General features: G+C 36.4%; 1 protein-coding gene across 7 annotated transcripts in view; it reads left to right on the top strand.

Moving 5' to 3' along the window:
* The window catches only part of SMYD3 (SET and MYND domain containing 3), a 396214-nt gene that overhangs the window by 321779 nt on the left and 60616 nt on the right, over positions 1-13819 (top strand). For 4 of the 7 annotated variants that reach the window (XM_084512204.1, XM_084512202.1, XM_084512206.1 and 1 more), the window contains exon 9: positions 9105-9167. The exons of the other annotated variants lie outside the window; for them this stretch is intronic. In XM_084512204.1, coding sequence (XP_084368330.1) covers positions 9105-9167 — 63 coding nt within the window. The remainder of the gene's footprint in view (positions 1-9104; positions 9168-13819) is intronic. 7 annotated transcript variants of the gene reach the window in all.

The raw sequence follows: 13819 nt of genomic DNA, 5'->3' as shown, positions 1-13819 counted from the left end.
TAGGATTGTTATTAAACATAAATGCTTGTTTAACTCACTTGATCAATTTGTTTTTTGAGCATGCGTCTTTGGTTGATTTGTCTCACTGAGGTTTTTGAGAGAAACGTCAATGTGGCCAAGATTTACACATTTTCACCTTTTATCTTTATTTTTTTTTGTCTTCAATCACATTGAAGAACATGTGCTTAAATCACAGGGGCATTGTTACATGAAAAACACTATTATTGATGGTTGTGAATTAGCATGTAAAGGCTTCACATGAGATTACTGTACTATTATTAGTACAGAAATACACCCCCTCCCTCAGGGAATGTACATTTAGGACATAGGAAATATAAAATAATCTGTTAAGAAGTGCCTTTTTAATTGGCTGAATTGCCAAGTTCTAGAAGTTTGTGTCCCAGCTTCCACAATATTTACTTTCAGGTATTTACATTCCCACTTTTCCAGCTATAATGAAAGATGAGATCTCTAAACTGATTCAAAAGATGAAGGCTGGGAACAAAGGAGTAAGCAAGATTGTCAAAAACAAGTCTGTTCATACAGATTGCTGAACATAAAACCCCTTGATCAAAGCAGAGTGAAGTAGGAGCATCTGTATCTCTAGGGATGATTCTAAGGTGCTTGCTATTTAAAGGTATGTTTAAAAAAAAAAAAAATCAGGTCTTTGTTCCAACAAAAAGCTGGTTTAATAGACCTACTATCAAATGATAGAGTTTGTGATGTCTTATTTTATAAATACCATATTCTTTCCTCATCTTTTTACTAGTTTACCCCTAGAACAACCTTTGAAGCAAACTACAAATGAAAGTCAAGTCACAGCACAGCTATTTCACCCATCCACCCTTTCGGCCCAACATTAGCATCACCAGTGCCTTCAAAAGCCAGTGGCACTAATTAGCTGCTCATTGGGACACTGTTATTTTTTTCCAAAGGTGGTTGGCTGGTTAACCATTCATTCCTTTTGGCAAGACTTTTGATAGTGACTTAAACCCTGGATCAGTTCCTGAAATCCCACAATCAGTCTGACAGTCTTCTGTTTCCTTTCAGGGATCTTACCCTCTTGGGATGTATTTCCAAACAGCCAAGGACTGAAAGGTTTTTTTGTTTGTTTGTTTGTTTTCCTAGTGCCAAAAATGGCACACACAAAAAAAAAAAAAAAAAAAAAAAAAAAAAAAAAAAAAGCAATATTTTCTGATTTCTGAGCTCTTTTGTTCATTAACAAAGGCACCATCTCTTCAGACTTTTCTTACACTTCAGACATTTCTTATACTACTTCTGAGGCTTCTTCTATCTTTCAACATTTTTTTGCCATCAAACGGCAGTCCCCCAAACAATGTTAGACAGTGACAAATTGACTGTGATCATTCTTCCATGACAACTTACCTTGCCCAGTTACTTCAGGACTGCCTCAATGTGCTCTGGTCATGACTTGGCAGAAGTCAGCCGGAGCTCACTTGGGTTGTCAAAGGTCATGGAAAAGATACCGCTGTTCACGTAAAAAGACCGGAGTTCAGAGCTGTATGCAGACTCTTTTCTTGTTCAGGGGATAGTCAATAGGGAAAATAGTATCAATCTGGTCCAAAAATGTTGTATTTGGAGTCAACATAGGAGTTGGAGTGTGGTGCTCTCCAAGGAGTCCAGCTTTATGCTCATCTGAGAGAAGAAGAACCTCACTCCTTTTAGACCCAGCCGTCTGAGAGGAGATATAAATTCTTTGGCAGATGTTTTAAGCAGAAATATTCTTTTTGCCAAGGGAAGAGAGTCTGTTCCCACTGCTGTTTCAGGCTGTTGTGGCTACATTTAGGTGCCCAGCTAGTAATTTCCCCTTTCCAGATGTCCATCTTCCTTGGAACTGTCATTAGAACCAATTACTAGTCTTAGGATTTTTCTTTTCAGTTGGTGTCATTCATATAGCATTCACTCTTCCGTCTCTGCTGAATGATGAACAGAAATAAGAAAAGTCTTTCTCTTTATTTGCACTCCAAAATAAGCATAAAGAAGATAGAATATGCTGAGAGAAATAGCAGCTTTTTTAAGAAATAAGATTAGGTCAGACAAATCTCATTCCAAACCCTTTTTCCCAGAGTGATTCTGGAAGACTGTTTTGCACTTTTTTTTTTTTTTTTTATTAAATAGATACTGAATATGGTGGTTGCTTTATGCTCCTTTTAAAGCACTTCATTAATTACTCCATCTAAAGTTTCTGCATTTGATAGTTGACAGGAGAAATTAATTTTGCTTAAGGAATTTAAGCACATTGTTAATATACTGTCAGAGGACAGACAGTGCATTACAGCCCAGAAATGGTATGAAAAATTGTCACTGTGCCCTAAAGGAAGCAGCCTGAAGGCTTTGTTACCTCTTTGGGATTCCTAAAAAGGTATTTCCACAAAGAATTATGATTTGATTCACTGTAAGACAAACCTTGAATTCTCTTTCAGTGAGGTTACCATAATAACTTGTGTATAATACCACGTGACATCCAGCTTCAAACACTGATTTGTGAATATATTGTTGGGTTAGAAGAGGCTGGGATTGCTTGGGGTGTGTTTCATCTTCCAGCTAAAGGGGGCCTTCTTTATTTGGAATATGCACTAGATAAGGTTGGAAGTACCATGATGAGGGTGGTATTAGGAACAGAGTAGAGCAAGTGAGAAACTAATTTAAAAGACTATCATCACAATGTGTCCAACGAATAGTAAGTAATCAGGAAGCCACTAACCGATTAAATTTAGGGAAAGGAGAACACGTTGACCGCAAGTATCCATTTTAGTTAATATCTGAATTAAGTTGATATTTGATATAATATATTAATATTATATTAATAGCCCAGAGTATTGAAGGTTGGCATATAAATCAGCTTGTGAATATAGAAAGTATTAGATTATTATATAACTCAGAATAATTTATATGTATTTAAGTGAATACTGTCCTATCTTTTTGGATTATTTAATTTCTTCAAAGACTAAACATTATGGAAAAGATTTTTTTTTTATCATGAAGTCCTCTAACACCTATTAGTCAAAGGAAATGTGTGGTGAAAGTTTGTAACATATCTGCAGCTTTAAATTAATAATAATATATATAGTTCCATTTAAAGAGAACATAGTTTGTAAACCTTATCTATATGACAACAGAGCAGTGCAGTTGTTTTGACTGATTTTTTTAGGAGATGTATGTAAAAATATGGAATTATTTATATTAAATGTAACCAATATATTAATTAGTCACACTAGTCATAAGTCCACAATATATACTGTAAATGAGAGCTCAGTATCTCCAAATGTCTCTGAGTGGAGACTATACAAATGCAGTTCCTGTCAGGGGAGAGGAATTCCTGTCAAAACATTTCAGTGATTCTGGAAGGGCCAAGCCAACCAAAGAGCCATATGAATGCAATATTCTTTCAAATATAACAACAACAACTAAGCTAAAAGTCCTTAATCTAAATCTCGAGTCTTCCACATTGTTCTGGGCATTATCAATAGCTCTTCGTAGGGCCAGCTTCAAGAAATACCCATTATACAAGTAAAATGAAAAAGATTAACTCTTCTTTAGAACATCTCGCTATGAAACATACTACAATGATTCATATAGCTCTTATTTCCTGTGTCACATTGTTTAAGTGTGCCCCATCTCTGGAGGTGTTCAAGGTCAGACTTGGTGGGGCCTTGGACAACCTGATCTAGTAGGCGGCATCCCTGCCTATGGCAGGGGGGTTGGAGTTAAATGAGCTTTAAGGTTCCTTCTACCCCAAGCCATTCTATGATTCTATGAATTGCATCTTTCCTTCAAGTTATCTTACTTAAATAAAGATGGCTTTCCTGTTAGCTGCCTCTAAACTTTTAGAAACTCTTTGCAAGCTAAATGTTATTTTTCAATGGTTGATCAATTGATCAATTTATTTAGGCTCCTGTAGCGAAGTCACCAGGTATCATGACTTTGTTCTACTTTCTTTTTGACAGTGCAGTTTTTCAAGTTTTGGGGCTTTGGCTGAGTTAGTAGGAAGCACTATAGATAGACAAAGGCAAAATCAGGCCCTTCAGTGCCTAAATCAATTCCAGTCATTAACTAATATTCTCCAAGGTCTGTTAAAGAAAGAATGAGCTCATGTGAATAACAAGGAAGTCTATAACTTTTGAGATTGTAAAGCCACAGACTGCCTGCTTTGGAGTGAAAAATTGCTATCATAAGCAGTGTGCCATATCAATTTCTTGCCAGTAATTTAATTAATATCATAACAATGCAGCAACTAAAACTGTAGCTATAAATTTTGCATTTGTGAACTTCATTTTTAGACATGAATAGGAACTTTTTGTTGTGTAAAAGGCAGCAAGCTTGAAAAGGCTGAATTTACTCTAGCCATGTGAATTGCAACAGAGGAATGTGTGAATTGTTGACCTATTGCAGGATCTCCTATTATTTTCCACAAGATTGCTCAGTAAATTGTATTACTTAGGCTGTTGATTACACAGCAGTGATCTGAACTGGGGAGTGTGGTAGAACAGTGAATCACAGCTTTGCACAAGATTTACCTGACCACAATCTTTAAGAAAAAAAGTGCTGCTGCATCATAGCGCTTTAGAAAAGATAGGGGACTGTCTTAGTGCTGACAAGTGTTGGTCATAACCTAATGTTTCTACTCTTTCTTTAGCAATATCTAGACAACTAAATTTTACTTTCAAAATATGTCTGTATGTTAAAGTTGCAATATTCCCAGGCACAAAATGAGCCATTCTGAGCTTAGAGAGATTCTGATGTGATTCCAGCTACTGCCTAGTAACACAGTAGTTTGAATCCATAGGCATTTGTTATAGGGAAAAAAAGATACTGTGAAGTTGGATTACTTAGTACATTGCATTTCATTAATGAAGGTCAGGTTGCATGTTTAGAATGTGAAGTGAGCTTCTTCTCCCAAACCCTTAACCGCAAAAGAAGTTTTTAAAAAAGAGGGGTTGAGATACCATGCATTTCAGAGGTGTGAAACATCCATGTGACAGAGAAAAATATTTTAGGAGAACCGTATCCCTGTTTTCTAAGCAATGAGTAAAGTCCTTAGTGGACTGTACTTACCAGGAGACAGAAAAATAAATAAATTGCTAGTACTGTGAACTGTTCTGGAAAATTGGAAGTCCAATATAGATGATGAATCACCAAATAATGTTGTTCTGGCAGGTCCTATAAACAGTTGCTTACATGTAAGTCAAGATGTGTAACTCTCTGTACAGGTTTTGTAAACTAGGCTACCTCTCTTTGCTTTGAATTACTGGGACTTATCACCACTGATTGCTGAGACACGTAAAAACTTGTGCAGCTGGCTCCTGTTGACTGCCATTACTACAATAGCTATTCAAAGAGTAGATAAAGTCTCCGAGAATAATTCATAGGCATTATAGTAGTTTCCGTGGCACTATGTCATTTTATAGAACGTCCTCTTCACACTCTGGGATCTGGCCATTTTCCTATTTTTCATGACAATGACTAAAATGTCAGTGTTATTGAATCAGGATAATAGACAAGTAGAAAGGTACTGGCAGCAGCTTGTGTCAAGCACTCATTTGCTTTACAGAGCAGTTCTAGCTGCTTCCTTTAAAGACTGGAAGAACTTCTGCCTTAAATTGGATAGTCAATAATAATTCTCCAAAGCAGAAGTTCTTGAAATGACTAAAATGCTGGATGACATCTTTTAAGAGTATTCATATACTTCTCCTTTGATGCTCTGAAACTGATATTCAGCTAGGGAGCAATCAAATTTGTTGGCAAAATTCTAGAGGTGGAACTCCAGATACTGTGCTCTCGTAAGAGCTGTAGTTGTACAAAATGAATTCTACCTTTTTTATTCATGACTTCAAAAAAAAAAAAAATAAAAATTGAGTGGTCAGTGTGGATTTGTGCAGTGACATTGAACATTGAAGCAACAAGCTAGTGAGATAGGCAGTCAATTTTTATCAGCCCTCCGGGAACTGCTACTTTCACTTTTGAGATTTGTCAACTATTATAAGGTATAGATTAGATTAACAACTGTGTATGATCTTAATCGTCTTGAATGCGTTTTTTTCTAAATCCTAAACTCCCTGTGTTTAATATCCATTTATTCCGAAAACAGTATGCTCCAATAAATATTGTCATTTTACATTGCAGTTTACATTAAAAAAAAAAAAACTAATTACTCAAACTACCGTTTTATCAAGTGATATATCATGCATTAAAATTTTAAATTGTTTTCAAATGAGTATTCAAAATAAATATCTAATTTTGTGTCAGTATATATATCTTCAGATGGAATCAATAATTCAACGGGCACAGATTCTTCAATCACTGAAGCATAAACAGAACTTTGACACAGGGGTAACAACACCTCTACTTAGTGAAGTGTTTAGTCATCTGCAAAAATACGAACTTCAATGGTGTTTATGCATGCATTTAAACTTAAGTGCACTCATGATTGTGGATCAGATTATGTGTGTAAATACCTAAATATTCTGAGAATTTTGGACCTACATGTCTCATCTGAGCCACTAAATGTTCTCAGTGGCACCCTGCATCTCCACAAAGTACGGTCTTAGAAACAAAGCAGATTTGCCTTATAGTTGTCAGTTCAATTGTTGATAGAGCTAGAAATTGACTTAACAAATGTGTGATGTCTAAGACAGTCTGAAATACCAACTACATGGTTACTAGGGATTAGGCTGAACAGTATCCTTCCTCAGGTAACCAAATTACCCTGAGGGTTTTTTTGGACTGAAGCTGGAAATTACAATGGAATTGCAAACGTGCCAAGAATTTTTGGGTGGTCTGGCATAGAGCCCTATTTCTCTGATGGTAAACTGTAAATACCTTCCTTTCCTTTTCCTCCCTTCCTCCCATCCTCTGGCTTTTATGAGTTGATAAGTAGTGAACTTCCATTTATTACTCTTCCCATGGTCCAGTCTATTTTTATTTCAGCTTGTAGCTTATGCAGCTCGGATGGGGATTTTGTAGTCAGCTCTAAGCTCCTGAAATTAGGAGGTTTATTGGCAGTGTTCTTACAAACATAAAATTTGGTCCTGTTGCTTATGGAATGAACTACAATTTCCATTGTAGACATAGGGGTTTGGGGCCTGCAAAGTGCCAAACATCCTGCAGGGACCTCAGTGATGGGGACCTCTCAAAGCTAAACTGTGTGTCCCACATGGGTTTTTTGAAACAGTACAGAGAAAGGACTATGAAAATAACTGGGGTAGCCCTTGTGTGATCATGACTCCTTTTTCAGCAAAAGAAGGATATAGGGGTCACAGCTGAAAAATAAATATGGGAAATATTTTGGTCAGCCACCAGAATGACTAAAACTTCACTTAAATGACTACAGAATGTGTTAAATACGTGTGCTTTTCATGTAAAGAGTCGCCAAGTCTGGGCTAGGAGCTATGGTGTAGTTTAGTGCATTAGCCCTATGTATTGTTTATATTCTCTTTAGATATCATCTTGCTTTCTTGCTAAGTAACCCAATATCCTTGTATGGTGCTTTTTGAGAGAAAAAATACTCTCTGTAGTGTTTCTCGTTTAGATTTTTGTCACAAAGAGTACATGCAAAACAGAAAAGTTTTAATAATAACTTTTGACCTGTGAGCATCGTAGGTCTTGGGGAAAAAAAAAAAAAAAAAAAAAAAAAAAAGAGAGAGAGAGAGAGAGAGAGACTGTGATATCCAAGGCTAATGTAAAGCTTTCAGTTTTTTGTTTTTTGTTTTTTTTTTTTTTTTTTGTGTGTGTGTGTGTGTGTGTGTCTTTTTTCTTATTACAGGAATTTTTACATATACACTCTAAAGATTGTTCTGATGCCACACTTACACATTAAATCACCATAATCATCAGTTATATATAATGCTTACCAAATAGCTTCAGAGAGTGTCCATAATGACCTTGTTTCTACAGTTCCCAGCATTTTCATGAATGAATTGGAAGTAATTGCAAAATCATTGCCAATAAAATTTGTGGATGACAAAGACTGAGAGAATAATAAACATTTAGGAGGACAGGTAAATCATACAGAGTAACTGGAATTGCGTAGTAAATTAGACCTGTTGAAATAAAATACACCACCACTGTAAAGGTAGAACATGTTCCACATCTGAAATGGAGATCTGCAACTGTGATTTATTTCACCAAACCTCAGACAGCTGCAGTGTAAACATCAGCATCTGAGCTAGCTACTCTAGCCTTCTTTTATGGATAAAATGGGGGAAAAAAGGACACTCTTTGACTGCTATTCATCTGATGTATTTTAGAAGTTCGTTTTAGAATAATACAGATTTCACCCTGAGAGTGCCTCTAAATTGAAGGCTAGTCCAAATGTGTGCATTTGGTCTGATGAATCTCAGTACAGATATCTGAACAGAAATGAAAAATGTTGTGTTTTTCTCTGGCAAAGAAGGCTAATGTGATCATTGAGTCTACAAGCATGGGAGTCAATAGGAGGAGGGATGTCATTTTACTTCCTCTGTAACATAAGAAATACAGATGCAGAAGTCTTCAAAAATGCTGTTTAAAAATGTGTGTGTCTAAAAATAAATCACAGAAACAAACAGAAGTGGGTTGCAATGAATAAGAGTGGAGTCTGAGTCTGAAAGTAATGCATTTTTTTAATGTGTGCAGAACTGTGAGTCTGACATATTGGACTTGCAACTGGAAGAGGCAGAGAACTCTTTCCTCCTCTCTAACCTTATGCTTTAAAACTTTATTAGCTTCAAGGTGTCTATGGGATAAATTTGTCTGAGTCCCATTTAATTTTGTTAGATTAAACTGGATTTATTTATCTTAATTTTCTCTTTATTAAAAGCATTCTATTGCAATAAATTTCCCATGGTTTTTTGATGCCTTATTTTAAGTTTCCAAGGAAACACTATAATGTTGTAGCTAAGTTAGATAATGTTAAAGAAATTATATTCATGCAACTATCTGAAGGTACCTGTTTTTTTCCACTGATTGTACACAGGGTTTAGAGAAACTCTCATCTTGATTTGATTGCCTAAGTAGTGTGCTTAAACATAAATGGTGTGAATGACTTAAATATTCCAGTACAATTTAGAGTATTACTAGCCTGTGCATTTCTTTTGGCATTCCAGACACCAGAGTCAGTAATCCGTGAAGATAAGTGCTATATGAACAGCCGATATCAATTACATGAGGTAATGCAGTCTGTCTCACAGTGTACTGCACAACTGCAATATGGCATGCATGTGATGTGTCTTGTTTACTTTCAGAATTCAAAAATAAGAAGTACAAAGTGAGTTTGTTCAGAGGCAGGCTTCACCCCCTCCCTGTAGCTTTACATGGAACGTAACACTGCTTTTCTTCTGCAGACAGATTAGCCTTGGAATCGCAATTGTCACCCTCTTCACAGCTGTATGGCAGAGCTGAGCTGTATGCTCAGCTTTTGGGGAGAACAACCTTGTGCTGGCTGGATGGGATAGCTGAACTGGTATTTGTAGAGCTGGCGTTATTATTTTTCATGAGACAGGGCAGGGGAAAGTTTGAATCTTTAGAAGTCACAGGTGAATCTTGGTCACAACAGTTCATTAGTCCAGGGCTCTGTGCACTGCCCATTTCTTATACACACAGTTCAGAACATAGTCATTTTCAAGTCTGAAAGTGAGGGAAATTGTAAACCAATGCTTTAGGATTCAATAAACCACAGCCTTTGTGAGATCTGCAACAGGGTCTGCAATATCATCTCAATTAATGCTCTGCTCTGGCCACCATGTATAAAATAGTGGGTTACTGAGTTACTAGAAGCACACTTTCAGTGGTTGCTGCGAAATTAAATAGAATTAGAAATAGAAAATTGTTATTTATGCTTTCAGAGCATTATGTATTAGAGATCTATTTTGAAATGTCATGCCATTTTTTAAATGTCTGAACTCTTCTGACAACTTCTTCAATCAAAACCTAAGAAAAACTTTTAATTTGAACCCACTGAGTTGGTCAAAATTGTTCTTCCAGGTGCACATTGAACTTGCCACTGAAATTTTTAGAAATTAAGCAAATCATAAAGTTGTGGTCAGCACTTTATTGTGAAATGTTCACATATTTCAGGTATCCATAGCTTTTAAGCTGTTAAAATATTAAATTCCACAACACTTCCTTTTAAAATATATTTTTAAAACTTCCACAAAAAGAGAGCAGGAACAGAATTACACGGTGCTGCCTCACAGGATTATCATTATATAGTCATAGATTTTGTGACCAGAAGGAACCATTGTCATCATTTAGTGTGATTTTTGTCTTGCAAAAATATACCCAATAATATTTCATATTAAATCCATAATTTTTGTTTAAACTATAGTTATAGGCTTTTACTATTGTAAAACTGACATTCCTTAGTGTTTACATTGCACATGTGTATTTCATTTGTGTGTTTAGAAGAGAAGATACTGGCCATGGAAGACTTTAGACCTTGTTTTTCTCTCAGGGCAACCTAGCACTCTGTATCCCTTACATAGTTTTGCTCATTTCTACCTCTATGGGACTAGACAACTGAACACCAGATGTCCTGGACCTACTTCTTCTAGAGAAAGGATGGGAAGGAGAATGAGAGATGTAGGAGTTACCTATTGTGTGGAGTTCCTGTCCCCACTTCTCCCTTACAGACAGAGGCAGGGAGAGTTTGACGGTTTCTCTCCATGGCAAATTTCTGGTTTGTTTCTCTACCTCTATCTGTGACAAGGAGAAAGAAGAACATTGTAGAGAGGAGATAAAATCCATTTTCAACTTCTACACTGTAGCCTAAGTATGAAAGGAGGACTAGCTCTTAATCAACCCTTTCATTGTAAAGAGACTCTGATGAACACCTCTGAAGAACAATGGTGGGGCTGCAGGACCACATTTGTGCAGAAGAGACAATAATGTCTCTTATGAAAAATATGGAAGCAAAGGAATAGGAGGGAATGGAAGAGGTGATACATTTTCAAATGCTTATTTCTGTGGTGACTGATGTATCTAACTGCTTCAGGAGAATCATAAATCTTCTTTTATCATAAATTTTCCTATCAATTAATGCCAGAACTGTAGAACTCTTAAAGTTTGATCACCATGTCAATAGGTTATATTCTTCATCAGATATCCTGTAGTTTTCTTATTCCACTCTCTTTTGTTGTTATTGTTTCATTTTTGTAAGTGTCACTAATGGAACCTAAATTGTGGAAAACTGTGTAGTATTTAAAGCAAGTATTGACATTTAGTGATGTCTTGTGTATCACAGACTATTTTTATGAGCATTTACAGAACATGCTGGACAGAGCTGCTCGTGTGCTTTCTCAGGCTCCTGAAATACATATCATTATGAGTATCTACAAATTTAAAAGTCAAGAGGATAATTGGATAAGAAAGATGGATACACTCTGAAAGAAAAATAACAACTAATGTTATTTTCATCTAGAATCTGTAGAAATTATGATATTCAAGCAAATACTTATATATTAATATTTTTCTTGAATTCTTTATGCAGTTAAACCATTGCCACATTTAAGAAAGGAAAAAATGGTTCTTTACAGTAGTAGAATTTTCCTTTACAGAATGTAAATTTTGTCTGCCCATTCTGAAGAGTCAAGGAGATTTTAAGGGTGGAATTTTGTCTGGTCAAATTTTGTAGGTGAGCCTTTGTGTTTTATGCACCCAAACTAAATTCAAGAAGATGTGAAGGCACACAGCACCCTCCTTTTGGTAGGTTTCAGATGGGAAGAGTTTAGGTTATAGCTTATTTTACTAGAAGAACCAAATATCACTGGAAATTGGTTTGTCTAAAGGATTTAGAAGCACTGGTCTATGCAGTCTGGGATAGTTAGTCCAAGGGATAGGTAATTAATGGAGATTTTCAGAAAGCTTCAGTATTAAGATGACAAATCCCCAGCTGTGTTTCATCAGGAAAGCTGTAGAAGCACCTGCTGCAGTACTGGAAGAATGAAGAGATGGAATTGAAATGTTACTATTGCATTTTAACTCACCTTTTAATAGACAATTTTCCCCAGCAAATGCTTGGAGGAAGTGTGAAACAGGTGCTGGAATCATCTTCTGTCTGCAATAATTTGCTCAGAATAAGTCACAACATCAATTTTGTCTTTCTCTGTGCCTTAGATTGTAGATTCAACTAGCACATCCTGTGATACTTCTGCCTCCAATGGATTGTACCTATGTTATTAAGAGTATCATGGGGTTATGCTCTTGCTGTAGAAAAGTGTATATTGCAGCTGTCTTTTCTGCTCTCCCCATGAGCCTTCAACACTTCTACTCTCAGTTTTCTCCAGCACACCTCAGCGTGTGAAATGAATTGTAAAGCATGCCAGCTAAAGTCATCATAAGTTTGTTATGCATTTCTGTGACTAGATTATTAATAAGTCTAATTATTTTTTTTAGTCTAAGACACAAATATTTTGTTGTTTTGTAGAACAAATTCTTCAGTTTAGTTTTGATGTTAGAAATAAGGAAATTAATTAGGCACAGCATTGCTAACTCTTTCCTCTTATTCAGAAGCCTCTTTCTTTTCTTCAGCTAGGGTCTCCTTTTCTACAGATGACAAAAACTTGTCTTTCTTTATTGTTGGCAGCTCTGCACACCTGGAGGTTTGACTGGGAACATGTTCTGAAAAGTGCTTTCAATGGGTGTTGCTCTGTGGAAAGCTAAATCTCACATAGCTGTTATTGCCATGCTCTTAGACTAAATTAAACAGTTTGGCATAAATATTAATCACTTCAATTATTTCCATTATACCAACTACAAGGCAGCTTTGTATTTTTAGTTGGCTTAGTCGTACCACGTGTCCGTGACTTTCAAAGCATTGTCCAAAGGAGAGAAACAAGTTACTTGGATAAAGCTTATTAGGCTGGGAGGCAGAAGTGTTTTCAGCGACAAGCCTTCCTGGTGGTTTTGCAGCCCCTGCTTGGCTGCCTGTTTAGGAGCAGCCACTGCACCTTGAACAAGAATGTTTAGGAGAGGACAGGACCTCTCTAGTATTTGAAAACCTGATGGAGAACAGTGTAAAAGGGTGAGCTGACTAAGGCCTTTGTTTGTTCTTATGTAAGGCAATCCCCAAAATACCTCATTTTGAAAACACAGAAAAAATATCATTGAAACCTGGGACTGAAATCATTCCCAGAGCTGGGCATGATGCCCAGCTCCTTCCATCCTTAAGTCTCTTACAGAAGGGATAAAGACCATGAATCCAGAGAGGGTTTTGAGGTTATTTGTCTAACTGACACTCCCTATCCTTTACCTAGATATGAAGCCAGTGATGACTTAACCCTATGCACTAGTGTAAAGGTTAGAGGAAACCCCAAACTTGGACTGCTTGGTATTGTTAATGAAATTCTGGAAGACAATGAAAAGCAACTCAAAAGTTATGTGAATGAACACTGTAACCTGATTTCATCCATCAGTCCCACTGTGAGCAAAGTGAGTCCTAATGGGGCTTCACATCAATCATTGGCTTGTAACTTGTTGCTTAGGTTTTTTCCTTTCAATTACAAGTCAGTCCCAATTTCCCTGTTTCTGAGTTTTTAGTTGTAAGGCTTACTGTGTGCTACAAAAAGACCGAGAATTGTATTTTGGCTTAAAAGAATTTTTCTTTTTCACAAAGCTCCTTAAACCTAAAATTTCACAGAAGTCATTATTAATATCTAACAGGCTAGATTTCTCTTTCAGATCTATCAGCGAGCATCACTTGATCTACAAAGGTGTTTTAGAATTGGATTGTTACAGGTTAGCAGCCTGAGTTCAGAAATTGATGTACTCCCACAAAAACTGGGAGAGGTTATGCTGAAGGTAACAGATTTGGTTTAAGTCTCTT

Source organism: Aythya ferina (genome assembly GCF_964211825.1).
Source record: "Aythya ferina genome assembly, chromosome: 3".
Taxonomy (NCBI): domain Eukaryota; kingdom Metazoa; phylum Chordata; class Aves; order Anseriformes; family Anatidae; genus Aythya; species Aythya ferina.
Note: the sequence above shows the minus strand (reverse complement) of the source record. Positions and strands in the feature narration are given on the sequence as shown.